The sequence below is a fragment of the Phacochoerus africanus genome, chromosome 9, assembly GCF_016906955.1.
Source record: "Phacochoerus africanus isolate WHEZ1 chromosome 9, ROS_Pafr_v1, whole genome shotgun sequence".
Taxonomy (NCBI): Eukaryota; Metazoa; Chordata; class Mammalia; order Artiodactyla; family Suidae; genus Phacochoerus; species Phacochoerus africanus.
The window spans coordinates 103280059-103305195 of NC_062552.1; the positions used below are offsets into that span (position 1 = coordinate 103280059).

The 25137-nt window shown below is 41.3% G+C and overlaps 1 protein-coding gene across 1 annotated transcript; it reads right to left on the reverse strand.

Annotated features, from left to right (window-relative positions):
* Window positions 1-506: 506 nt before the first annotated feature.
* On the reverse strand, window positions 507-25091 carry ALKBH1 (alkB homolog 1, histone H2A dioxygenase). Its single transcript, XM_047795972.1, has 6 exons — window positions 24899-25091; window positions 22464-22572; window positions 19923-20085; window positions 7700-7790; window positions 3249-3442; window positions 507-1658 (listed from the first exon to the last, which is right to left on the reverse strand). Exons 1-6 carry the CDS (start codon window positions 25079-25081, stop codon window positions 1229-1231), a joined length of 1170 nt encoding a protein of 389 aa, XP_047651928.1. The 5' UTR covers window positions 25082-25091; the 3' UTR covers window positions 507-1228.
* Window positions 25092-25137: the final 46 nt, after the last annotated feature.

Sequence of the window (25137 nt, forward strand, 5' to 3'; positions counted from 1 at the left end):
AATCTGGCAAGTCATGTCATAAGCAGTGGGTATCAAAGCAGCTTCTGGCCAGTATCCACACAAATAATTAAGCTGGGATGTTTCTAAGAGTCCACATTGTAGTAAAATATTGGCACATCATGTTTCTGGAAAGGAGCACTAAATTCCCATTACAGTCTGAAATGTCAATATCCCTCTAGGAAGATGCCAATAAATATTATCATTCTGTGAATAAGGAAACTGAGGCTCAGAGAAATGTAAGCTAACTTAGCTCAGGGTATAATGAGTTGAGTTGGTGGGGGTACATAGATTAAAACTCAGTGCTTCATACATTTTCCAAGCTGTCTACAATCAAAAAAGACAGGAGTAACTGGAATATCAAAGAATATTCTCTCCTGTGAGACAGCCACAAAGAATACTTAGGGCAGAAACAGCTAGAGGGCTTTAAGTGCATGAACAATACAGCAAGTGAAAATAGGAAAAAAACTAATCCCAGATACACTTACCCTCAAACACAGATACAGATCTTTAATTTAAAAGTGAATAAGTTTATTCACGGAAAAAACAGTTACAGAATACCCTTGAGACTTTTTCAGTCCAACAATTAAAACTGTATTTAAAAGCCAACGGGAAGAGTTTAGAGACCTAAGAGACATCTGGAGAAATGACTGCTCCCCTTTCCTTAGGTTTATACATATTCCTTAGGCAAGGAGATAGCTGTGACTAATTTCTTTTCTAGGGGATGTGCCTTCTAGTTCCACTGTCTTAATGCATATAGGATTCTTCTGTGAAGGCCAGAGAAGATCAAAGAGTTTGATGTTGAATGGAAGAATTAAGACTGATGGTTCATGGAACCACAATTTTACCACAGAATGGGGTAGTGGGAGGGGTATGACGTTTCCCATCAATAAAACCTGAGGTATTTAGACTCCACAGACATGGAACCTCCCTTCTACCTCCCTCAGAGGTAATGGCAGAGGCTGAGAAGGCTACTGTGGAAGGTCATAACTCCTTGGACTTCCTACACACATTAGTGCCAAAACCTAACCAGGACTGGACCGTGTCACACACTTCTCTGAACAAAGTGGTTCATCAGTTTTCTCTTCAGGATAGGTTCCAAGGCAACAGTGTGATCAGTGATGAGTTTTTCCCTGTTTCTGGCATGTCTCAGTGCTAGTCTATGGCAATAAAAAACAGCGTGTCATTTACTGTAGGACCTGCCTGAGTAAAAGCGTGGGCTGTCCACGTCTCAGCAGTCAGGGTTTAACCTAGCTCGTTTTACTTGGCTATTCCCATCATCCAGGTGGCAGAAACCTTCCGTGGTGATGTCTCTTTTATTCTCCTCCACGGGTTCCAAAGGGAAGTCCTGACCCACGGCCAGAACCTGCCGGACGGTCATGTTAACACGAGCAGTTTTCAAGTAGCTGGCACACACCTGCCAGTCCTCCACAGAACAGGGCTCTACTACTGAGTCTTTGGGGAGGTCAGCTGGGAGAGGTGTCTCTAGGCAGCAAGGCAGGCTTCCCCCTTTGGGACTGGGAAGGACCCTGGGGACTGCATGGTTCACCAAGCGGCTGAAACCTGACATTACCATGATGTCACCACTGTGCATAAACATGGCGGTGGGAGCTTCATCTCTTTTGAGGCCTCCCAGGAGAAAGATGGCAGACTGTCCAAAGCTATCAAAGAAGAAAAAAAAAGTAAAACAATACACGATAGTAAGTTTCTGTCATTGACCATGGTTCAGAAAGTTATTGCCAACTGCATTTTTTTCTTCCTTTTTTTCCTCCTTCTTTTTAGGGACACATCTGCGACCTACACTGTGATCCTGAACCCACTGAGCAAGGCTGGGGACTGATCCTGCATCCTCATGGATACTAGTCTGGTTCATAACCTGCTGAGCCATAACGGGAACTCCCAATTGCATTGTTTTCTTTTCTTTTTTTTTTTGTCTTTTTGCTGTTTCTTGGGCCACTCTCGTGGCATATGGAGGTTCCCAGGCTAGGGGTCTAATCGGAGCTGTAGCCACCGGCCTACGCCAGAGCCACCACAACTCGGGATCCGAGCCGCGTCTGCGACCTACACCACAGCTCACGGCAACGCCGGATCGTTAACCCACTGAGCAAGGGCAGGGATCAAACCCACAACCTCATGGTTCCTAGTCGGATTCATTAACCACTGTGCCACGACGGTAACTCCTGCATTGTTTTCTAATTTCAGTTTGATACTTATCGCTCCCAAATCCTCCTTTTTATTTTATTTTAAAAATTTATTTTACTTTTTTGGCTGCTCCTGTGGCATGTGGAAGTTCCTGGGCTGGGAAATGAACTTGTGCCCCTGCAGCAAATTGAGCCACTGTAGTGACAACGCCAGATCCTTAACCCAGTGAGCCATGTGAGAACTCCAAATCCTCCTTTTTATACTGTTCTAAGATCCTTCTTTTCTGGCTTATAAGTGATCAACTCATAATATGCTACTTAAAAACTTATAGCCCACAGGACTGCTGCATAATAAAATCTGAAGCAGCTAAAGAAGCAAATTAAAAATTTAGTTTTAGGGGTTCCTGTCATGGCACAACAAAAATGAATCTGACTAGGGACCATGAAGTTGCAGGTTTGATCCCTGGCCTTGCTCAGTGGGTTAAGGATCTGGCGTTGCTGTGAGCTGTGGTGTAGGCCAGCAGCTACAGCTCTGATTCGACCCCTAGCCTGGGAACCTCCACATGCCTCAGGTGAGGTCCTAAAAAGACAAAAAAAAATTTTGTTTTAACATTGCCTATGTAAATTCTACTGATGCATCTTTAAGATTTAAGTCTTCTAATAAAATTATTTGGGTCCTTTACTATATATTTATCATTCCTGTTCACTTTAAAGATGCAGTACTTTGCACAAATATAAACGTACGTTTAAGGAGAGGAGGAGTAAACCACTGGGGCTTCTGTGCTTTGTTCTTCTCTATTCCCAAAGCTTGCTCACTTTGCCTTACAGTCTTTACCATTTATCTACTCTACAGACACTGACAATACCTCTCATTATAAAAGGCAGATTCCATGAACCTTAAACAGAAATATTAGCTGTAATTTAGTCATTACTCTTAACAGACTAGGCTAATTTTACTTATAATACATTGTTAAGATGCCCAGAAGTGAAAGATTAGAGAGTCTAACCATTTAAAAAAATTCAATGTTTTCATTTATTTAAGCTTAAAAATGCTTTAGAAAAAGGAATGAAGTGATAAAAAGTAATCCAAAATCCCTAGATCCAACTTACCTGAATGACAGCAGGGGTTTGGAGTGATCTAGTTCAGATTTGTCTACATGGATTCCCAGTGTGGAGTCTAATCGGTAGTAATTCAGGATACCTGCTTCAGCTTGGAAACCCTGAAATCCACAGGCAGCAGCTACTTGCTCTGAGAGGAAAGCCAGGTCAGAAGGGAAAGGTGTATAATGATCTGCTGAGTATTTCTTTGATAAAAGCAGGGAAAATAAGAAAAATAAACAATGATCTCAGGAAAATAGGAAATTGTTGCATAAGATTAATTACCACTTTAAACCATCTAATTTATACATAATATTGACATAGCATGATTTAGTCATCCCTTAAAAATGTTTTTATTGTGGTATAGTTGATTTAAAATATTAATTTCAGGTATACAATGTAATGATTCAAAATTTTTATAGATTATACTCCATTTATAGTTATTATAAAGTATTGGCTATATTCCCTGTGCTGCACAATATAGCCTTGTACCTCTTATTTTATTCATAGTAGTTTTTTACCTCTTAATAGCCACCCATTTTTGAGGCATCCAGAAATCTAATATGGGTCAATTCAAAATACTGAGCACCTATTATACAGAAGGCACTGTGCTATGCAGCGATAAATCAGACAAATTCACCTGCCAGGGAGCCTGCATAAGAAGCAATTACACCTCTCTCTGGAACACTCTAATCCCAAACAGGATAGTTTTCTTAGGGTGACTCAAAACTGTCACTGCTAAGAGGTGCCTAAGGAAACATGCTGACTAAATGTAATGTATCCTAGATGGGATCCTGGAACAGAAAAAGTACCTTAGTTAAAAACTAAGGAAATTTTTTTTTTTTTTGTCTTTTTGCTGTTTCTTGGGCCGCTCCCGTGGCATATGGAGGTTCCCAGGCTAGGGATCCAATTGGAGCTGTAGCTGCCAGCCTATGCCACAGCCACAGCAACGCGGGATCTGAGCCGCATCTGTGACCTATTACCACAGCTCATGGCAACACTGGATCTGTAATCCACTGAGCAAGGGCAGGGATCGAACCCGCAACCTCATGGTTCCTAGTCGGATTCATTAACCACTGCGCCACGACGGGAACTCCAAAAACTATGGAAATCTAAGTATGGACTTCACTACTACAATAACATATTACTATTAGTTCACTAATTGAGAAAAAGTCACCATACTAATGTTAAGATTTTGTGTGTGTGTGTCTTTTTAGGGATGAACCCATGGCTTATGGAAATTCCTAGGCTAGGGGTCTAATTGGAGCTACAGCTGCCAGCCTATACCACAGCCATAGCAACTCGGGATCAGAGCCTACATCACAGCTCATAGCAATGCTGGACCCCTAACCCACTGAGTGAGGCCAGGGATCAAACCCATGTCCTCCTGGATACTAGTCAGGTTCACTACCGCTGAGCCATGATGGGAACTCCCATAAGATGTTAATAAAAGGGATAACTGGGTATTTGGGAACTTTGTACTATCTTTTCAACTTCTCTGTGAATGTAGAATGATAATAAAATGCAAAGATTATTAAAAAGAAATAAAAGGCACCTCAAACACTATATCGTTTGATTTTGGACCCCTCGGCCTCAACACTGGTCAATGTGATGGGATAACAGGCTCAAAACACCTGAATCATGGAGTTCCCTTGTGGCAACAGTGGGTTAAAAATCTGGTGGTGTTCACTGCAATGGCTCAGGTTGCTGGTGTGGCATAGGTTTGATCCCCGGCCTGGGAACTTCCACATGCTGCGGGCATGGCCAAATCTATCCCCAAACCCAAAACATCTGAATTTAAACTAATTTACACTATGGTCAAGGCGGGACTTTAAAATGGATATAATTTTCAGCCCTTACCTCCCTGAACTGCCTCTGTTTTTTATACCTAAGGCTTATAAATATCCTTTTTCTCTTTTTTAAAAAAAAAAAAAAGGTAAATCCAAGGCCAGAAGATTCTCTCAACAAAACCCATACAATCTCTTGACAAGGCAGCAGTCTCATAGGCAGATGGGTCTGAGGACTAGTCTGGCCATGGAAGCCAGCAGCAGCCTGACACTCTTCCGGTCCGATGCTCCTCTCTCACTCCTCCCATTGCTCAATCAACCTCAAATCTGATTAGCAAACCCCAAAGTGGGTTTTGTCTTACATCTCAGCTAGTGTCCACTAGCTGGAGCAGCAGTCATGGCTCTGGATAGAGTGTATTTACTTTGATCAGAAGTGAGCTTCAAATTCACATGAAGGAAGACTTGTGAAAAGTATGATGGATGGCCAAGCCTCTTCAGTTGGAATCTGTTTAATTCTTTTTCCTCTCCATTTCCTGAACTGCAAATAAGAAGAGCTCCTACTTAATTTCTCAAAACTAAGGGTGAGGTTAGAGAACTTTAAGATTTTCTCTGCCGTTTTAAGTGTTCGTCCTTCAGAAGATCAACCTTCAGAGCTGCTATCCTAGCACTAGGTCATGTCTGCTATAATGAAATAATTACCTTTGTAGGCTTTTAATCCTATCCAAACTGTCCATGTACTACTCTTCTTTCTTAATTCTCTTTCACTTTTCTCTGATTATCCATTCAGTGTTTTTGTTTTGCTTTGTTTTGTTTTGCTTTCTTAGGGCCACACCTGTGGCAAATGGAAGTTCCCAGGCTAGGGGTCAAATTGGAGGCACACTGCCAGCCTACACCACAGTCACGCTGGATCATTAACCCACTGACAGGCAGGGATCAAACCCAAATCCTCATGGATACTAGTTGGGTTCCTAACCTGCCAAGCCACAACAGGAACTCTCTCATTCAGTGTTTTTGATCCTTTTCACCCCATGTTTTTCTTAGTAAATGAGGCTAAACTAAGGTCCTTAGGGAATAGTAACACTAATAAAATTAGTATCATAAAAAACAACAAACTGGGAGTTCCCGCTGTGGCACAGCAGAAACAATCTGATTAGCATCCATGAGGATGTGAGTTTGATCCCTGGCCTCACTCAGTGGGTCAGGGGTCTGGCATTATCGTGAGGGGTGGTGTAGGTTGCAGACTAAGGCTTGGATCCCGTGTTGCTGTGGCTATGGTGCAAGCCAATAGCTTCAGCCCCGATTTGGCCCTTAGCCTGGGAATTTCCATATGCTGCCAGTGTGGCCCTAAAACAAACAAACAACCCCCTCAAAAAAAATACAAAAATAAAAAACCCCAAAAACAAAACAAAACAAAACCTAATAAATTGACACTTATTGTGCTAATGCATTTAACTGATTAGAACAGCCAAGCACTGCTGTAATCACTACAAAGGTATTAATCACTTACTCCTTCTTATAGGTAAGCACTGTCCCGTAGGATTCAAGGCAGGATTCAAATTCAGGCTGTCCAACCCCAAGAAAAACCACATGGCCATTTCCCCAAATACAGATGTCTAGTTTTCCATTAAATCTATATCACTGAAAATAAGAATTATATTATGAACAGTTCTGAGCTGCATTTACCATTACTTTGAGTAGTTAATATATTTATTATTAATAGCTGGGTTGATGAAGCTATGTAGCTTTTAAAAAGTAAATGGTTAGTAGGAAGACGGTTTAGAGCAATTTGTTTTATTCCGTTTACTCCGGAATTATTTCTTCCACTTGGTGGCAAACATCTCACTGACACAAGATGCACTGTGATGCCAGTGATAAAGGAGGCATGTTCTGAAGCACAGGGCTCAGGAAAGAAGAACTTGTACCTCAAGAAACATGGCACACTGTTAACTGTGGGACATTCTTTCCTATTTCTCTCACGCTCAGACCTTATATAACAAAGACTTTTTGAGTTAACAGAAGGGAACATCAGAAGTACATGGAACTTTTTTCACTCCAGGCACATATTATGCAGAAAATAAAAGCGCAATAAACACTACACAATAATGGAATTAAAGATTTTAAGTGAGAATGCAGTAAAGAAAAATCTATATCCCTGAAACTTCCCTAGAGAAAGAAAGCACCAAAGGTTTCTGATGAATTAATATAACCTGAAGGCATATGAAAAAGTAATTTTTTTTTTTTTTTTAAAGGGCCGCACTCATGGCATATGTTCCCAGGACAGGGGTCAAATCGGAGCTACAGCTGCCAGCCAACACCACAGCCACAGCAACGAGGGGTCTGAGCCACATCTGGAACCTACACCCACATCTCACGGCTGCACCGGATCCTTAACCCACTGAGTGAGGCCAGGGATCAAACCAGAGTCCTCATGGATGCTAGCTGGCTTTGTTAACTGCTAAGCCACAAAGGGAACTTCCAGTAATTTTTTTCTTGATAAAATTATTCACTCCTCTTGTGATACCATAGCAAGAGGATTTTAGGAGGGAATAAATGAAAAAAATCCTCCCACAAATGGATAATCTGATAATTTAAGCTTGGCCAGGAAGAAGTCAAACTATGTGGACCCAAGAAGCATTAAGATGGAAAACAGTGGAATTAGCAAAAAAATTTGAATACCTTACTGTCCCAGTTATAATGGTAGCCTAGGGTCACCCAGCGCAGTTTTTCTAGTAAACTTCGGGGTCTCCGTTTATTCACTTCTTTGTACCTGAAAAGATTGGAGACAAAAGATGATTTATTCACCTCAAATGGCAGCAATAGCTTGTTTCATGGACACTGGGGTCTAAATTTTGGTATTTTAGTGGTATAAGCTGTTAGTCAAGATCTAACAGCTTATACCAGAGGAAATCAGAACAAACAAATGAGTTGAATGAGAACATAACACTACTGAAAAACATGTTTGCATTTCTAATTTCTAGTCCTTGGTTCTAAATCCTCTGCTGAAGGGGATCAATTTTACATGACAAGTCTCTAGCATCTCAATAATGATAAAACAAAACTACAACACATATGTCTTTAGTTGTCTATTTGAAATGGGACAAAGAGCCCTAGGACCCTGAAAATTTGGCTAACAGAACATGTTCAATTTGGCTTGCTTAAAGCAGGACGATTCCTTCCATCCTTCCTTTCTTGTTCTTTTTCAGCTTCACTCCGGCATATGGAGGTTCCTGAGGCAGGGACTGAATCCGATCCAGAGCTTCCACTTATGCCACAGCTGCAACACCGGATTCTTAACCCAATCCTGGGCCAGGGATTGAATGTGTGCCTCCACAGAGACAGGACAGATCCTTAACCCACTGCGCCACAGCAGAAACTCTAGAATGTGATTAATTACAGCTATCGCTATGTATAGAATGATGCTGGCTGGCCTCCCAGTGTTGCAGTTTTGGGGGAAAAAGTTTGGCAAAATACTGCATACAATAAAAAACAACTAGTTTAACATGACTTCTTTAACTCTATATAAACAATTTAGGTAACTGAAGCCTAGCTAACAATTAAAGGCCACTGTACTTGATTTGGTTTTCGACATCCCCTTGATCAAATCATAGGAAGTTTCTGTAAAACTGCAGTGTCCTTTCTGCAATTATATCCTGTCTAATCAAATCTATGGGATTAATTACTCTTTTTAAAGAAGAAGCTTATTTGATTTACATGTAAATATCTAGGCCTGATCATTTTACTTTGTTTTTTCAATGTAATTTACATCATTAATCAATCAAAGAAATATTGTGTGGGGGGGTCTAAGAACCAGTGCTATTTTAAAAAAGAAGATATCAGGGAGTTCCCTCATGGCGCAGCGTAAATGAATCAGACTAGGAACCATGAGGTTTCGGGTTTGATCCCTGGCCTCGATCAGTGGGTTAAGGATCTGGCGTTGCCATGAGCTGTGGTGTAGGTCGCAGACACGGCTCGGATCTGGCGTTGCTGTGGCTCTGGTGTAGGCCGACAGCTACAGCTCCGATTCGACCCTTAGCCTGGGAACCTGCATATGCTGTGGGTGTGGCCCTAAAAAGACAATAAATAAATAAATAAAATAGAAAAGATCTCAGACTGTGTTAAGGAGTATATATATATATATATATATATATATATATTTATTATTATTGTTATTTTTTTTGTCTTTTTGCCATTTCTTGGGCCGCTCCCGGGGCATATGGAGGTTCCCAGGCTAGGGGTCGAATTGGAGCTGTAGACGCCAGCCTACGCCAAAGCCACAGCAACGTGGGATCCAAGCCTTGTCTGCAACCTACACCACAGCTCATGGCAACGCTGGATCCTTAACCCGTTGAGCAAGGTCAGGGATCAAACCTGCAACCTCATGGTTCCTAGTTGGATTCATTAACCACTGAGCCATGCTGGGAACTCCAAGAGTTTATATTTTGACAGTAGATGAGAGATAGGTCTATGAAGAAATGAGGGGAAAAATTCAAGGCAGTATAAAATCTAGCTCTAAACTGAATAGCATAATACTTTAAGAATTAAGAAAAAGGAGAGCTCAAAGTCTGCTGTCTAATCAGTAGGGCTCCAAGGCAGAGCCAGAGAGTTGAGCATGGGATTGAAGAATGGCCAGCATGTAAATAAGGAGCTCGATGCAGTGGGCAATACAGGCACACAGCATGGGCAGAAGCAAAGGATTTATTACAGGCTTACACTGTAAGTGGCACGCATCTTGATGTCTGAAAAAGTTTATAGAATAGAATCTATCTGTCCTCAGAGTTTACATTCTAAGGACATTGCAACACAGATTTACATCAAGACCAGTGACTAAATGGATCAAACACTGATTTATGTAGGACAGCTGTACAGAAAAGAGGCCTAGCAAGTCCAACTGCTATCCTCTGGAAGGCCTGCTTAGGAGCTTGGCCCTCAGCAAGCATCTGGAACCTGGATTTTGGGGAGGTTCACACTGTTTCCAGAACTGCAGCCCACTGGGCCTAAACTGTTTGTATCAACAATACAGTTTATGAACACCTCCCTTCCTTCTGGGAGTCTGAATTTTGGTGCCTGTGAGGCCGAGACTGTCTATGTGCAAGCCCTCAGTAAAAACCTGTGCATTGAGCTTCTTTAAGTCATGCTGATGCTGCTGGTCCAAGGATTACACTTTGAGAAACACTGTTGTAGCCAAAATTAAAAAAACCAAACATCTTCTATCACTTTCTAGCTCAATAAGAGATCATTTTATTCTTGACAAAGAACCCATTATACTATATCAAAACCAGACTGATCCATATAAATAAAGACAACAACCGGCAGCTCTTGAAATCTGATGGCATTTTAGACATTTGATATGATACCAATAAGCTGCTTTTCATCAAAGATTGGGTCTAATATTCTTCAAAAACAAGGTATATATATTATCATCATTGATACAGGTTTATGGTGTTACTAAAATTATCACAATTATAGTAACAACCAAGCAGGAATAGAAACATCCTACAAAGAACCTCTTTTTTGGAGTTCCCATCATGGCTCAGTGATTAACGAATCTGACTAGGAACCATGAGATTGTGGGTTTGATCCCTGCCCTTGCTCAGTGGGTTAAAGATGTGGCGTTACTGTGAGCTTTGGTGTAGTCCGGCAGCTACAGATCCGATTAGACCCCTAGCCTGGGAACCTCCACGTGCCGTGGGTGCGGCCCTAGAAAAGGCAAAAAGATCAAAGAAAGAACCTCTTTTCTACCTTAACTGTATCACTGTAAGAAAGGCTTTGGGCTTTGTCTTATATTATAGAGGGGGATTGGTCCAAGGATGCAAAAGAAGATAGAGAAGAGTCTTATTTTCAAAAGCATTAAGCTCAGTCTTCACAACAAAAAGAAAGAAAAAAAAAATTAAAGGCTTGCTTAGTGAAAAAATAGTTATGATCACCGAGTGTGCCGTTTTGAGAACTGCACACGCATGTGCACGTCTGTGCATGTAATGTGTTAGACCCCTTATTACATATTCTGAGAACTCAATTCATTCTTTCCTTTGTATAGAACTTCTGGAAGGAAAGTAGCAACAACTGTTGTAACACTTTCCTTCAAGATTTGAGAGCAGGTCAACACTACACAGTTCTTGTCTTAGTACTACTTCGGAACCCTTTTGATCCCCATGGAGCTCTTGTGTAACAAAGATTGCAAAATATTCATTTTTAAACACTGTGAACAGTGTAAGATCCAAATCAAGTTCCACACGTTCCTAGGTCATTTTCAAGCAGAAAACACTGAGGGATTTATGAAGGGACAGGTGGTCTGCTTTTTTAAACTTGTCCCAAAGAAGCTAAGAATGTTCAGTGCCAATGGAGTCTTATCTACCTTAAGGAATGCACCCAATCTAACTTTATTTATTTTTTTGTCTTTTTAGGGCCATACCCACAGCATATGGACATTTCCAGGTTAGGGGTCAAATTGGAGCTGCAGCTGCTGGCCTACGCCACAGCCACAGCCACAGCCACAGCCTCAGACACACCAGATCTGAGCACATGTGCAGACCTATGCTTCAGCTTGTGGCAACACCAGATCCTTAACCCACTGAGCAAGGCCAGGGATCAAACCCGCATCCTCATGGATACTAGTCAGGTTCTTGACCCGATAAGCCACATTAGGAACTCCCACCCAACCTAACTTTAAACCTTCATCCAATTATCTAAAAGAATGTTTTCAAGCACGTATGACTCTAACTATTGGTTCTCATTCAAAGAGAAACACGCTATGCTCCCTGCCTCTGCTGCCCTTCTAGGCACTAGCAGGAGGTTAATGGATGGGTGGGCTGGTCACCTTCTCCCCTGGTGAATGTGCCCACACAGCAGTTTGCTTACTGCTAAAAGCTTCATGTAAGTGTTAGTATTTCTCTCAGCAAAACTCGTTCTATAGCACTGCTTTCAACTGAACCCTAACTGGGTGGAAACAAACCCCTATCATGCTTGTCTCCTCTCTATGTAGTGGGTAGTTTTGATGTTGCAACTAAGCATTGGGTATTTTTTTTTCTTTCTTGCCTCGAGGGACATTAATGAACCATTATGAAAGCAAAAGCACTTGGGACAGAAGAAATCTGAAGGTTATGATAGAAAATCTTCAAAATCCTACTGCAGGTATTGCTTTTTCAATCATTTTTAAAGTCTTGAGGATTGTATCTTTCACAACTCTATTTCCCTCCATGACCATAGCTTTCTGGAGTTCCCGTCGTGGCTCAGTGGTCAATGAACCCGAATAGTATCCATGAGGACTCAGGTTCTATGCCTGGCCTTGCTCAGTGGGTTAAGGATCTGGCATTGCCATGAGCTTTGGTGTAGGTCGCAGATGCAATTCAGATCCAGCGTTGCTGTGGCTGTGGCATAGGCCAGTGGCTTCAGCTCCGACTGGACCCTTAGCCTGGGAACCTCCATATACCATGGGTGCAGCCCTTTAAAAGGCAAAAAATAAAATAAAATAAAACATTTGGAGTTCCCATCATGGCTCAGAGGAAACGAATCTGACTAGCATCCATGAGGATGAAGTTTTGATCCCTGGCCTCACTCAGTGGGTTAAGGATCCAACATTGCCGTGAGCTGTGGCGTAGGTTGCAGACATAGCTCAGATCCCAAGTTGTTGTGGCTATGGCATTGGCTGGCAGCTACAGCTCCAATTTGACCCCTGGCCTGGGATCCTCCATATGCCACAGGTGTGGCCCTAAAAAGACAAAAGACAAAAACCAACCCCCTCTCCCCACATAGCTTTCTGTCCTTCCTTTCCTTGTTTCTCATTTCTAATAAACCTAAAGTTTCACCCTGTGCCCAGAACTCCATTTTTCAGTATTTGGGTTCTTTCGTTTTTGTTTCCCTTCTCAGTCTCTATCAATGCAAAGGGACATCCAACTTCCCTTTAAGTGCTTACATCCTCTTGCTATCTACCCAATCTACCTTCAGTTCTAAAGCATCACCACTTATCAAGTCCTCAGTTCTGCTCTTACTCCCTTCCAGGACAAAGAGAATACAGATGCTGAAACAACCTAAGTGTCCAATGACAGATGAATGGATAAATGATGATACACACATGAATATTATTCAGCCATAAAAAAGGGAAATCCAGCTATTTGTGACAACATGGATGAAGCATGATGGTATTAGGCCAAGTGGGATATAAAACATCTGAAACAGAATAGACTGGTGGTTGCCAGAGGCAAGGGTGGGGTGTTTATGTGTGTGAAATGGGTAAAGGTGGTCAAAAGGTAAAAACTTTTCATTATAGAAGTTTTGGGGATGTAGTGTACAGCATGATGACTAGAGTTGTTACTGTGATGTATATTTGAAAGTTGCTGAGAGAGGATCTTAAAAGTTCTTACCACAAGAAAAATTTGTAATGATGTGAAGTGACTGATAATTTATTGTGATAATCATTTGGAATATATACATGCATCAAAGCAATACTGTACACTTGAACTAACACGATGTTACATGTCAGTCATATCTCAATAAAACTGGAAGTAATCTTCCACCCCCAAACCTAAGTATAACTTTACCTGCCACTTAGAAATCTATGGATAATCCTTAACTACTTTTCTTTCACTTTTCATAATATCTTGATCCTCCCTCCTCTCTCTCTTTTTTTTTTTGCTTTTTAGGGCTGCATCCATTGCATATGCAAGTTCCCAGGCTAGTGGCTGAAATGGAGCTGCAGCTGTTGGCCTACATAATGGCCACAGCAATAGAGGATCATAGCTGCCTGTGTGACCTACACAGCTCACAGCAACACAGGATCGTTAACCCACTGAGCAAGACCAGGGATCTGACCCGCATACACATAGATACTAGTTGGGTTTGTAACCTGCTGAGTCACAATGGGAATTCCCAGGAATTATCTTTCTAGAGTGAAAAATCTATTACTAATCTTGATGAAGTCCCCACTTATAGGACGAAGTCCACATTGTCCTACTGTAAAATAAAATTTGTATTTTAGCAAGACAAGAAAAATGTAAAATAAAAAAATTTCTCTGCCCTTTGGCTCCCTCTCTCCCCCTTACTGTGCATTGTGTATCTGCACTGACCAAACTTCTCCCATGGGCAGAAATACCAGCTCACATAAAGAGCAACATTCTCTTAGTATCAACAAAGACAGCTCTTAAAAGATAACATTCCTTCTTTGTCTCATAAGGGGACACTTGGATTTAGACTGAGTAAACTGTCAACAACACATAATTTTTTTTTTTTTTTGGCCGTGCCCAGGTCAGGGGTCAAACTTGTGCCACAGCAGTGACAACGCTGGATCCATGGTCTGCTGAGCCACCAGGGAACATCAATACCTCATTTTATATGCAGCCCTCTCTCAAAAAATTGATATAACTGTGCCTCAGAGCTTTCTGACACGCTATTTCCAGGTTAAAATCCTCAGTTTGGCGTGCATAAAATTTTCCATTCCTTTCTTAGATCTAATTAATTTTCATCAACACTATGTAACATGCAAACCCCCTGATAAGCTGGCTGTAACCTTTCTAGCTCCAACTCCAAGCATTTCCTACAAGGTAACCTACCCTCCATCTTCCATTGCTATGTTTTTATTTTTTTTTCAGGCTGCACCGAGGCACATAGAAGTTCCCAGGCTAAGGGTCGAATCAGAGCTGCAGCCTACACCACAGACACAGCAACATGGGATTGGAGCCATGTCTTCGACTCATTCCACAGCTCACAGCAATACTAGATCCTTAACCCACTGAGAGAAGCCAGGGATTGAACCTGCATCCTCATGGATACTAGTTGTGTTCGTTACCACTAAGTCACGATGGGAATTCCCATTGCTGTGTTTTGACCACACGATTTTCTCTACTGAAATGTTCTCTCCTCTTACTCCACTCTGTGTAGCAGATTTTTCTAACTTGCTTTTTCAGAGACAATTCTAACATTTCTTTAAGGAAATCTTTTTCCTGGACTCTGTCTCTGCCTCTATTATGCCCACACAGAATCTTGCAACTTTCTCTATTCAAGAATACGGTTTTGGTGCTGTAAAAACCTTATGAAAGTACCTTAATTCCTCCCTCTTTCTCAAAGTCAGGGACTGAGTTTTAATCTTCATATCTATGCTAGCACCAAGTATTTCCTAAAGCACAGACATACATTATTTAATAAATTAATGGAAATGATATGGAAAGGTACTATATAGTTTTTAATTGATCATTCTAACTTTATTTATTTTTTGTCTTTTTGCCTTTTCTAGGGCCGCTTCCCTTCGGCATATGGAGGTTCCCAGGCTAGGGGTCGAATCGGAGCTACAGACACGGGCCTACGCCAGAGCCACATCAATGCAGGATCCAAGCCGCGCCTGCAACCTACACCACAGCTCATGGCAACGCCAGATCCTTAACCCACTAAGCGAGGCCAGGGATCGAACCCAACATCTCACGGTTCCTAGTCGGATTCGTTAACCACTGCAACACGACGGAAACTCCGATCATTCTAACTTTAGCATCATGATTTTATTGAGCTAAAAGAGAAGATATCAATTTACTTAATATTTACTGAGCACCTCCTAATATATACAAAAAACTGTGGTTGGCACTAAGGCTACAAAAATTTCAAGGTCTGGAGAACGGACAGGGGCATGGCAGGCAGTGGAGGGAGAAAGGCTAGATGAAGGGATTCACTACAATAAATGCTATAATAGCATCATAAAAAAGGTCTTAAAGCAGAAAGGGGAAGGCATTAATTCTGCTTCCACATCAAGAGTATCAATGGAAAAAAGCCTTCACATGTGCAAATATGGATATAAAGCATTTCATCAGCTAACTTATGGAATAAAGTTGTCTATTTTCTTTTCTTTTCCTTTTTTTTTTTTTGCTTTTTAGGGCTGCACCTGTGGCATATGGAGATTCCAAGGCTAGGAGTCAAACTGGAGCTGCAGCTGTCAGCCTACAACACAGCCACAGCAATGCCAGATCTGAGCCAATTCTGTGACACACACCACAGCTCACGGCAAGGCCAGATCCTTAATCCATTGAGCAAGGCCAGGGATCGAACTCACACCCTCGTGGACACTAGTCAGGTTTGTTGCTGCCGACCCACAACCCGAACTCCCCCTTGTCTAATTCTCTTGAATAGATAATATAGTCACAAAATAAAAAAGGGGTAAGAAAGTATCCATTAACTAATCCTAAAAGATTTAATAACTACCATGCACTAAAGAATAAAATTACAGGGCAAGGCGATAAAATGTTATTATTTTTTAAATGGCCATACCCTAGGTACATGGAAGTTCCCAAGCCAGGGATTCATTTCAAGCTGCAGCTTTGACCTATGCCAGAGTTGTAGCAATGCTGGATCCTTTAACCCACTGTGCCAGGCTGGGGATCAAACCTGCGCCTCTGAGGCAACCTGAGCCTCTACAGTCGGATTTCCAACCCACTGCACCACAGGGGGAACTCCAGGGGACTCTTTTTAACTGAATAAGGGAATCATCTCAAGATATTAGAACAAAGACCAAAAGAAAGCAATCTGCTGATTATTTAAGGGAAGAGATTTTCAGGTAGAAGGGTGAGCTTGTACAGAGAATCTGAGCATGCCTGATGTGTTTAAGGAAGAGAATGGAGGCCAGTACTATTGGATAATAATAAGGAATAACAGGAGATGAAGTGGGACAGTCAGATCTTGTAGCCTTCATAAAGACTTTTGATTTTATTCTAAGTGTGATGGGGCTGTAAACAAAGAATTTGAATGGCCTTTGTCCCTTGTTCTTTATTTTATTTATTTGGCCATGGCATGCATCGGCTTGATGTGGGATCATAGTTCCCAGACCAGGGATTGAACCTGGGCTGCAGTAGTGAAAGCACCAAGTTCTACCACTAGACCACCAGGGAACTCCCTGGTGTTGTTCTTTAGAGAGAGCTTTTAAACTCTTGGAATTTCTGGGAAGAAGAGGAGTATCAGTTATTCACTGTGGGACCGCTGACTACACCTGAGTATATGCTAAGAAGATAGCATTAAAGAGGCACAAGAGCAGACACAGGCAGACTGGTTAGGAAGCTACTACAGTAAATGATGGTGGCTTAGACTGCAGTGGTTGTGAGGGAGATACCAAGGAATGATTTTATTTATTATAACTGCAGACCTCACTGCCTGCCTGCCTGCCTATCTATCTATGTATCTATCTCTTTGGCCATGCCATGGCATGTGGAAGTTCCTGGGCCAGGGATGGAACCTGCACCACAGCAGCAATGCAAGCTGCTGCAGTCACGCCAGATCCTTAGCTTGCTACACAACAGAACTCTCAGACCCTACTATACTTGCTGGAGGGTTGGAGTTAGGGTTTTTTAATGGCAGCAGAGTGGCTGCATTCTACTACTGGAGTCCATCATGCTTGATTTATCTGCTCTCCTGCTGATAGATACTAAGGTTGTTTCGCATGCCTCCCTGCCATTACAAACAATGCTGCAACGAAGACGCTTGTACTCTTCTGTGAGAATCTCTAGCTCCACTACTCACTGACAATAAACTGTGAAATATAATGTAGAACTGAGGTGCTCTAAAAGTTGCCAAAATAGCTCAGTTGGGAAAGGGTCAGACTGAAGATCTAGAATTGATGTGTCCTAATTTTGTGAATGGACCTATTTTGGCTTATATGTTCCAAATATTTCTTCATTTCCTACTTCAAAGTTTCTTCTTCCCTGGAGTTCCCTGGTGGCCTAGTGGTTAAGGATTTTGCATTGTCACTACTATGATCAGGTCACTGCTGTGGCACATCTTCAATCCCTGGCCTGGGAATTTCTGCATGCCTTGGGCATGGCCAAAAAAAAAAAAAAAAAGTTTCTTCTTTTCTGATCATAGAAACCTAGAAAGTTAAAATTAAAAGGATTCTTAGAGGTCCTCTAGTTTAGTGGTTCTCCATGTGACTGTTACGGTAGATAATCAGAATCTCTAGGGAAATCTTTTTAAACTGAAGACCCTCTCCTTTTCTGATATGCTCTGGAAAAGTGGGAAAGCGGGTATGTACTGTCTAGGTGACTCTGACCATGATTCAGTCACCTTGAATAGCTTATCTGGTCTAACCCCTTTGTTTTCCAGATGAGGAAGCTGAAACACATATAGTGACAGAAGAACCAGGCCCTAATTGATTTTCGGTGCTACCAGCAATGTCTGAGAATATCAGTTTTTTCCGAAACTTGACAATAGAAGGTATGAGCATAACATTTTTTATTTCTGCTAATTTATTACACCAAAAAAAAAAAAAAGTATCTCACGCTTGTTCACAGGATGACATGAGAGAAATTCATCTGAGCTACCTTATAAGAGGACAACTGGGATGTCTAATAATTTCTCAGAAACAAAAAAATCAAATACTTAAAAATGCAGGCTGATTTAGAAACAAACTCCTCTAACTCTAATTTTACCCAGCCACCATCTTCTTTGACTTTGCTCTCAATTCCACAGAAGACATCCTTAAGAACAGGATTTTCCTTCCTGTTCTTGCCTAAACCATAGGACCAAGAAGGTTTTAAAGGAAAACAAGTGCATATTATCTTCATTTTCCTTTCTCTTTTCAACTTAAGAGAATCTTCTATGTCTCATTGGAATTAACTTGGCATAGTTTCTGAAAACTGCACTATCAGAGAGCTGCTTAAGTCCAAAGAGAACACACAAAGCCAGTATAATTGTTTTAACAGGCTGTTCTAAGGATTTCTCACATATTACCTTGTTTAATCCTCAAACTGTTAAACAAGGAAATCACTTCTATGAGGCAAAGAAGATTAGGAAATTTGTTTACGTTAACACAGCTAGTAGGTGGCAGAGCCAAGATCTGAACCCAAGCAATGTGACTCTAGAATTAGTGCTCTACATCACTGAACACTTAACAACTTGGCCCTAACCTATCTTTGCTTTGGTACTTTTCCTGCGTTCTTGACAATTCTATTCATGACTTCCAGGAAGCATCTTCCTTTAAGTGGCAGCCACTTAAGTAACCATACTCATAATCTTATAAACTCTATCCCTCTACCTGCCAGACTGCATTTAATTATATGTTTACACGTCTCTGTTCTTGACTAACCTACAAATTCCCTGAAGGAACTGCGTTATTTCTGTCTTAAACCTATAACACTTAAGAACAGTATCTGTCCCAGCAGAAACTCAATATATATTTGTTGAATAAACACATGAATGTATATACTGTGTGCTCCTCACAGAACAATTTACTCTGTCTTTGCTCAGGCTGCTTTTTCTACCCAAATCAACCTTCTTGCTTTTCTGACTGGTAAACTCCTAATCATTTTTGAAGACTCAATTCAAATGGACAGAGAAAAAAAGAGGATAATGGGCCCAATTAAAATGTCATTTTTTCCCCTCTGACACCTCCTTCCTGCCATAGACTATGCACTCCCAAGTGGAGGGACAGTGTCATATTTATCTTTGTATCTTCAGGGCTGGCACACAACTGACCCTCAAGAAATATGTGTTAAATAAATGAATGTTGAAACAACATTAAGGTACAAAGACTGCTTTTCATGAAGAACTGACAATCACAAAACAGCTAGTAACAATGATTTCATTGAGAAGAGAAGCAGTAGAGAGCATTCAGAGCTACTTTCTTCGGGATACCAAAAGTCTTCAAAGGAACTCACTTAAAGTAAGAAAAAGGGCTGAAACTGGATGAAAATGGATCATCTGATGATTAATGAGGATGAACTCAATATCTAAGCTACAATAAGCAAATCTTTAAAATGGATCTCAATTTAATATAACTGTCAAAATGTCCACATGCTCCTTGGGGAAAGAATGTAATTGTGCCATATCTGAGTAGAAAGTCAGTCACTTTCACTGAACTATATTTATAGGGTAGTTCTTTTAAAGATCTGTGATGAACTGAGCTGAATATTAATATTTCATTGTGACTGATAAGTCTTACCTTAGAAATTCTTTGCTCTGTTCCCACAAATCTTGGGTCTCTTCTTTAGTCATATGTTTGTCCAGGTTACATACATTAGGTTTCTGGGAATATAATTTAAGGCACTGCTTCACCCAGTGCCACTGGTAACCTGGGAGGAAGGGGTTTGGGATAAAAATAAATCCTATACAAAAGACAGGTGAGAAAAAAAGGAGAGAAGGAAAATCCTCCATCAGTTATTCAGATCATTTATTTTTTGTTGATACCCTTATACCCAGTGCTTTATTTACTGCCCATCTCCTTTTGCTCATGCTTCCAATGGCTTCCACACTTAAGCATATGTTCTCATTCCTATACTCCATTTTAGCAGAAGATGAATTTCTTCAAGTTAATAAAAAAAAAGCTGCCTTGATGATGAACGTTAGACATCTACAACTATGTAATAATCTCTGGTTTTGTGTTGTTTTTTGTTTCAAGAGAAACAAATATTATACAACTAACAATTGTGTTACCTCGAAGCAAACTTCAGAGCTGAATCTGTCAAGTCATCCCTCAAATTTTCACCAGGTATCATTTACAAAGGTGGTAGTTGCTTCCCGTAGCTATTACTTTTGTGATATCTCAGTGTTGACTTTTTGTCTCTTCTTTTTTCTAATAACTGGATCATGATTTTTATTCTTTTTTAATTTTATTTATTTGCTTTTTAGGGCCACATATGCGGCATATGGAAGTTCCCAGGCTAGGGGTCCAATTGGAGCTGAAGCTGCTGGCTTACACCATAGCCACAGCAACACAGGATCTGAGCTGTGTCTGTGACCTACATCACAGCTCACGGCAACGCCAGGTCCTTAACCCACTGAGCAAGGCCATCCTCATGGAGACTAGCTGGATTTGTTACTGCTGGGCCACAACAGGAACACCATGATTTTTATATTACTTATCTCAATTAAAATAACTCGTGTGAATCCTGCCTCCTTTGAACTTTGACTGCTCTAACAGGGAAGAAAGATGGTACAGACTTCTGCTTAGCATGCAAATACCTAATCATTTTTAGGTTAGGAAAAAGAGGAATAATAATATTTAACTAGATCTTACACATGGTTAAGGATTCACTTATCAAACATTCAACTGACATATACTACATGTACTCTCTTAAGAATCAGAGATAGGAGTTCCTGTCGTGGCACAGTGGTTAACGAATCTGACTAGGAACCATGAGGTTGCGGGTTCGGTCCCTGCCCTTGCTCAGTGGGTTAACGATCCGGCGTTGCCGTGAGCTGTGGTAGAGATTGCAGACGCGGCTTGGATCCCGAGTTGCTGTGGCTCTGGCGTAGGCTGGCGGCTACAGCTCGGATATGACCCCTAGCCTGGGAACCTCCACATGCTGCGGGAGTGGCCCAAAGAAATAGCAAAAATACAAAAAAAAAAAAAAAGAATCAGAGATAAAGAAATGAAAAAAATTTGTCCTAAGTGAAGTACCTGGAGACAGAACAGTGGAAAAGGTTATCCAGTTAATGTCTTTTAGAAGTCTGGCTATGAAAGGAAACAAAGGTAGAGTACTCATAAAAGAAAAGGGCAGAGTTTATTGTTTTTTAGGGTTTGGAAAGACCTAAGCATGTTTACAGATTAGGAGCAAAGGAACTGGGTGAAAAATTGGAGAGGAGAGGAACACAGTAAGGTCTTGAAAGCTGGAAGGGGTAAGAGAAAGTGGGATCATAAAGGTGAAGGGAGTGGTTCTGAACAGAAAGAAGTCCTTTCCCTCTAAAATTGGAGGATAGGAATGGGAACATTCCCTTATAAGTGTGGGGACCATCTTCTCATTTCATGTATCACATTCTTAAAAAAATTTAGGACAGGATTGTTAATATTTTGAAAGAAGAAAAAAAAAAAAGGATATGAAAAAACCCCCAACAACCTACTGTTTGCTATCACCATCATTTCACAAAATAAGAATATTATAACCACCCACCCCCCTCCAGAAGACAGCACATTAAAGGAAGAAACTTCTGATCAAATTCAAGCTAGAATAGCGACAGGGAACTGAATGCTTTTATAGGCAGTGTATTCCAGAAAATTGCTATCTTCCTTTTACGGACTTAAAATTTGCCTTCTTTTATTTTACTTATTCACTTATTTTTTAATCTTTTAGGACAAGATTAAAAAAATTTCCTGGGCCAAGCATCAAACCCGTGCCACAGCAGCGACCCAAGCCACATCAATGACAATGCTGCATACTTAACCTGCTCTGTCAATTCAAAGTGGCTCTTCTGCCACAGTAGATGTTCAGAGCTACGGTTGGGAGCCCAGAGTTAGCATCCTAATTTTTGATTTGTACCTGGTGTGTCACCTCCTGCACGATAAAGCCAACACTACTGACTCCTGTTCTATCCTTTGGAATGAAAAATAAACTGAAATCTAAGACAAGGCAGAATTCTGGAGGGAGTCTGAGAGTGGAACATTCCCGTGTGTTTAGTTTTTTGTCTATTTACTTGCTTACAGCTCCTTCTCTGAAATTAGACAAATGGCTGAGTGATTTTGCCTTCCAAGGTCAACTGCACTCACCTGGATAGCCTTGGAGTCCGTAGGCCTGCCACTTGCTGACCGGCTGAAGTCCTGCTCTGTATGCATCATGGTCACTGACTGAGGACACACTTAGCTGAGATTTGACTACCTGAGAGGAAGGAAACAGAAATCAGAGGCTAAAGCTATTTTTACAGGTTAACTCTGAGAATCTCAAACTTCTAAAAGCCATTTCTGATATGGGACAATTGGGAGGTATAAGTCTGGGGTCCTAAACTTAGTTCTACTACTTACTTGATGTAAGATTAGTTCAGTCACTTAACTTTTTAGAACCTCAGTTTCCTCACCTACGTACTAATAAACACTATAGAGCTACTTAAAACTAGAGCAGTGATGAGAAACAAGCTGATTTTGGCCTTTAAGACTACACTTTCCTGTGATACCACACCTTTGTGGTTTCTTCTAGGATTCTGAATCATGAAAGGTATTTGGTATATGGAACATTCAATGCTATTTGCTTCTGATAGGGCTAACGATATCCTTCTGAGGAACTTGCACACAGTTGGTGTTTAAATGGAGCTATGAGGAACAGCTGAGAACCATGAGGACTCTAATCAGAGAGAAAAACATTTCAATAAACCACTGGGAATCCTGTTTGCTAAAAGTACAAAACTGCTCCCTTGTACATGAAACTTTAAATTGAAACTCCTATCTTTTGGCTCACTAAATTGCCTAAGAGATCAAATACGCAATCACTAAAGTAAGGACATTCAGGGGGAAAAAAACCCCACTTCATCCTTACGTAAATAATAAACTTAGGCTCTGGCTTGCCTTAGAATATATCAAATGTTCTCTCACAAAGAAATACTGGCGTTCCCGTTGTGGCACAGTGCTTAACGAATCTGACTAGGAACCATGAAGTTGCAGGTTCGCTCCCTGGTCTCGGGAGCGGCCCTAGAAAAGGCAAAAAGACAAAAAAAAGAAACATGATCTCTTATTCTTTTAACTTTTCGAAGAAGAGAGATTTCCAGATAAACCACCACCAAGTGGCTGGTATATTTCCATTCTGTAATAAAATGGTTATCTGAAACTGAGAGTCCTGACCATCTAACTCTTCCAGGTTTCTAGAAGATAAAAGGTTTTTACTTCAAACATTTTGTAATGATCTTTTAAATAGACCATACCTATTAATACGGTACAGTATTTCAGCAACACCCTCAAATCTGAGAGAAGTTTGTCGACCTAACCTCTCATGTTTTAAGCTTAACCAAATCTCTCATCCTTTTAAGGTTTTTCTGCTTCCTCCCTTTCCAGACTGTTAGCCATCACTTTCTCCACTGCTCTTACATGATGTCTTCTTAATAGCAACCTTCTCCTTTTCTAATTTGCTACTTTCAATCTGTTTTGAGCTGTGGAACTAAGTACTACCCAAGTTTTTATATACCCAATAAAAGGTGTATTTACTGAGTACTTACTGGTTTAGGTACTATGCTAGACACAATGTCCCCTTCTAGGGCGGCTTTAATTTTATAAGTAATTTTATAAGTATTATGGTAAAATATGGGCAAAGGAGTTGAATGGAGGTCCAAGGGGTTCTCTCATGAGTTAAATACATTATTCCTGGACTTTCTGTATGTTATTCTGAAACTCTGAGAGCTAATACTAAGCTTGGAAAGAATGTCTCATGCAGCCATCTGTGGATAAGAAATAATGTTGAAGGGAAGTTCTCATCGTGGATCAGCAGAAACGAATCTGACTAGTATCCGGAAGGATGTGGGTTCAATCCCTGGCCTCACTCAGCAGGTTAGGGGTCCTGCATTGCTGTGAGCTGTGGTGTAGGTTGCAGACTCAGCTTGGATCTGGTGATGCTGTGGCATAGGCCGGCAGCTACAGCCCGGATGTGACCCCTAGCCTGGGAACTTCCATACGCTCTGGGGGTGGCCCTAAAAAGCAAAAGCAAAAAAAAAAAAAAAAGTGAGGAAGGCAGAAATAACGTACGGTGTCTGGATTCATTTGCCCTTTACTTTTAACCTGTAGAGATTATTTCAGAATCTTTTAGTGCCCTCTTTCTGAAAGTAACAGAGAAGGCCTTTCATGAAAAACGGCTTAACTAATCACATTCAATCTCTCAGTTCTGGTTTCTTCAAGATGCAGGGCTCTACCCTAACACCTAAAAATCAGTTTACGGGTTTTCACACAAATCTAAGTATGAAAGCAAATGGACACTTAATGGAAGCAGTAAACACCAGTTTTCTGACGAGAAGCTGCAGCCAGGAACAGCTGTGTGGAGAAACGATTAGCAGATCTTCGTCCCCAAAGTGTGACGCTTCCTAGGCAGTTCTACTACTGCCCATAGAAGGCGGGGATCGCTCAATAACACTCAGTCTGGGAGAGAAAAGAGGTGAGAAGAACACTGAAACTTCTCCAAGAAGGGAGGCGAGGCGACAGGTAGGCAGGCGCCGCTCCTTTCTCCATACCTTGTGGGCACCAGGCCCCGTGCCGCGGGCTACGTGGGCTGCCGAGAAGTCGATGACCCCTCCCAGGTCAGCAGTCCCAGGGCGGCTCTGCCGGTAGAAGCGGAAAAGCTTCCGAAAAGCGTCTTCTCCAGGTTCTGCTGCCAGCGTCGCCATAGAGCCCACGGCCGCCGCCATCTTCCCCATCTCGCGGCCCTTCTCCTCTGACCCGGAAGCTGATTTTCGTGCCCCACCCCCCCCCC

Bases quoted from the DNA above. Each gene is read 5' to 3' on its own strand.
- ALKBH1 (XM_047795972.1), bottom strand. From the start codon at position 25,081: ATGGGGAAGATGGCGGCGGCCGTGGGCTCTATGGCGACGCTGGCAGCA. The intron at 7,791-19,922 runs GTAAGACTTATC...CAATCTTTTCAG, and splicing joins CAGAGCAAAGAATTTCTAAG to GTACAAAGAAGTGAATAAAC. The intron at 1,659-3,248 runs GTAAGTTGGATC...CTTCTTTGATAG, and splicing joins AAACCCCTGCTGTCATTCAG to CTTTGGACAGTCTGCCATCT.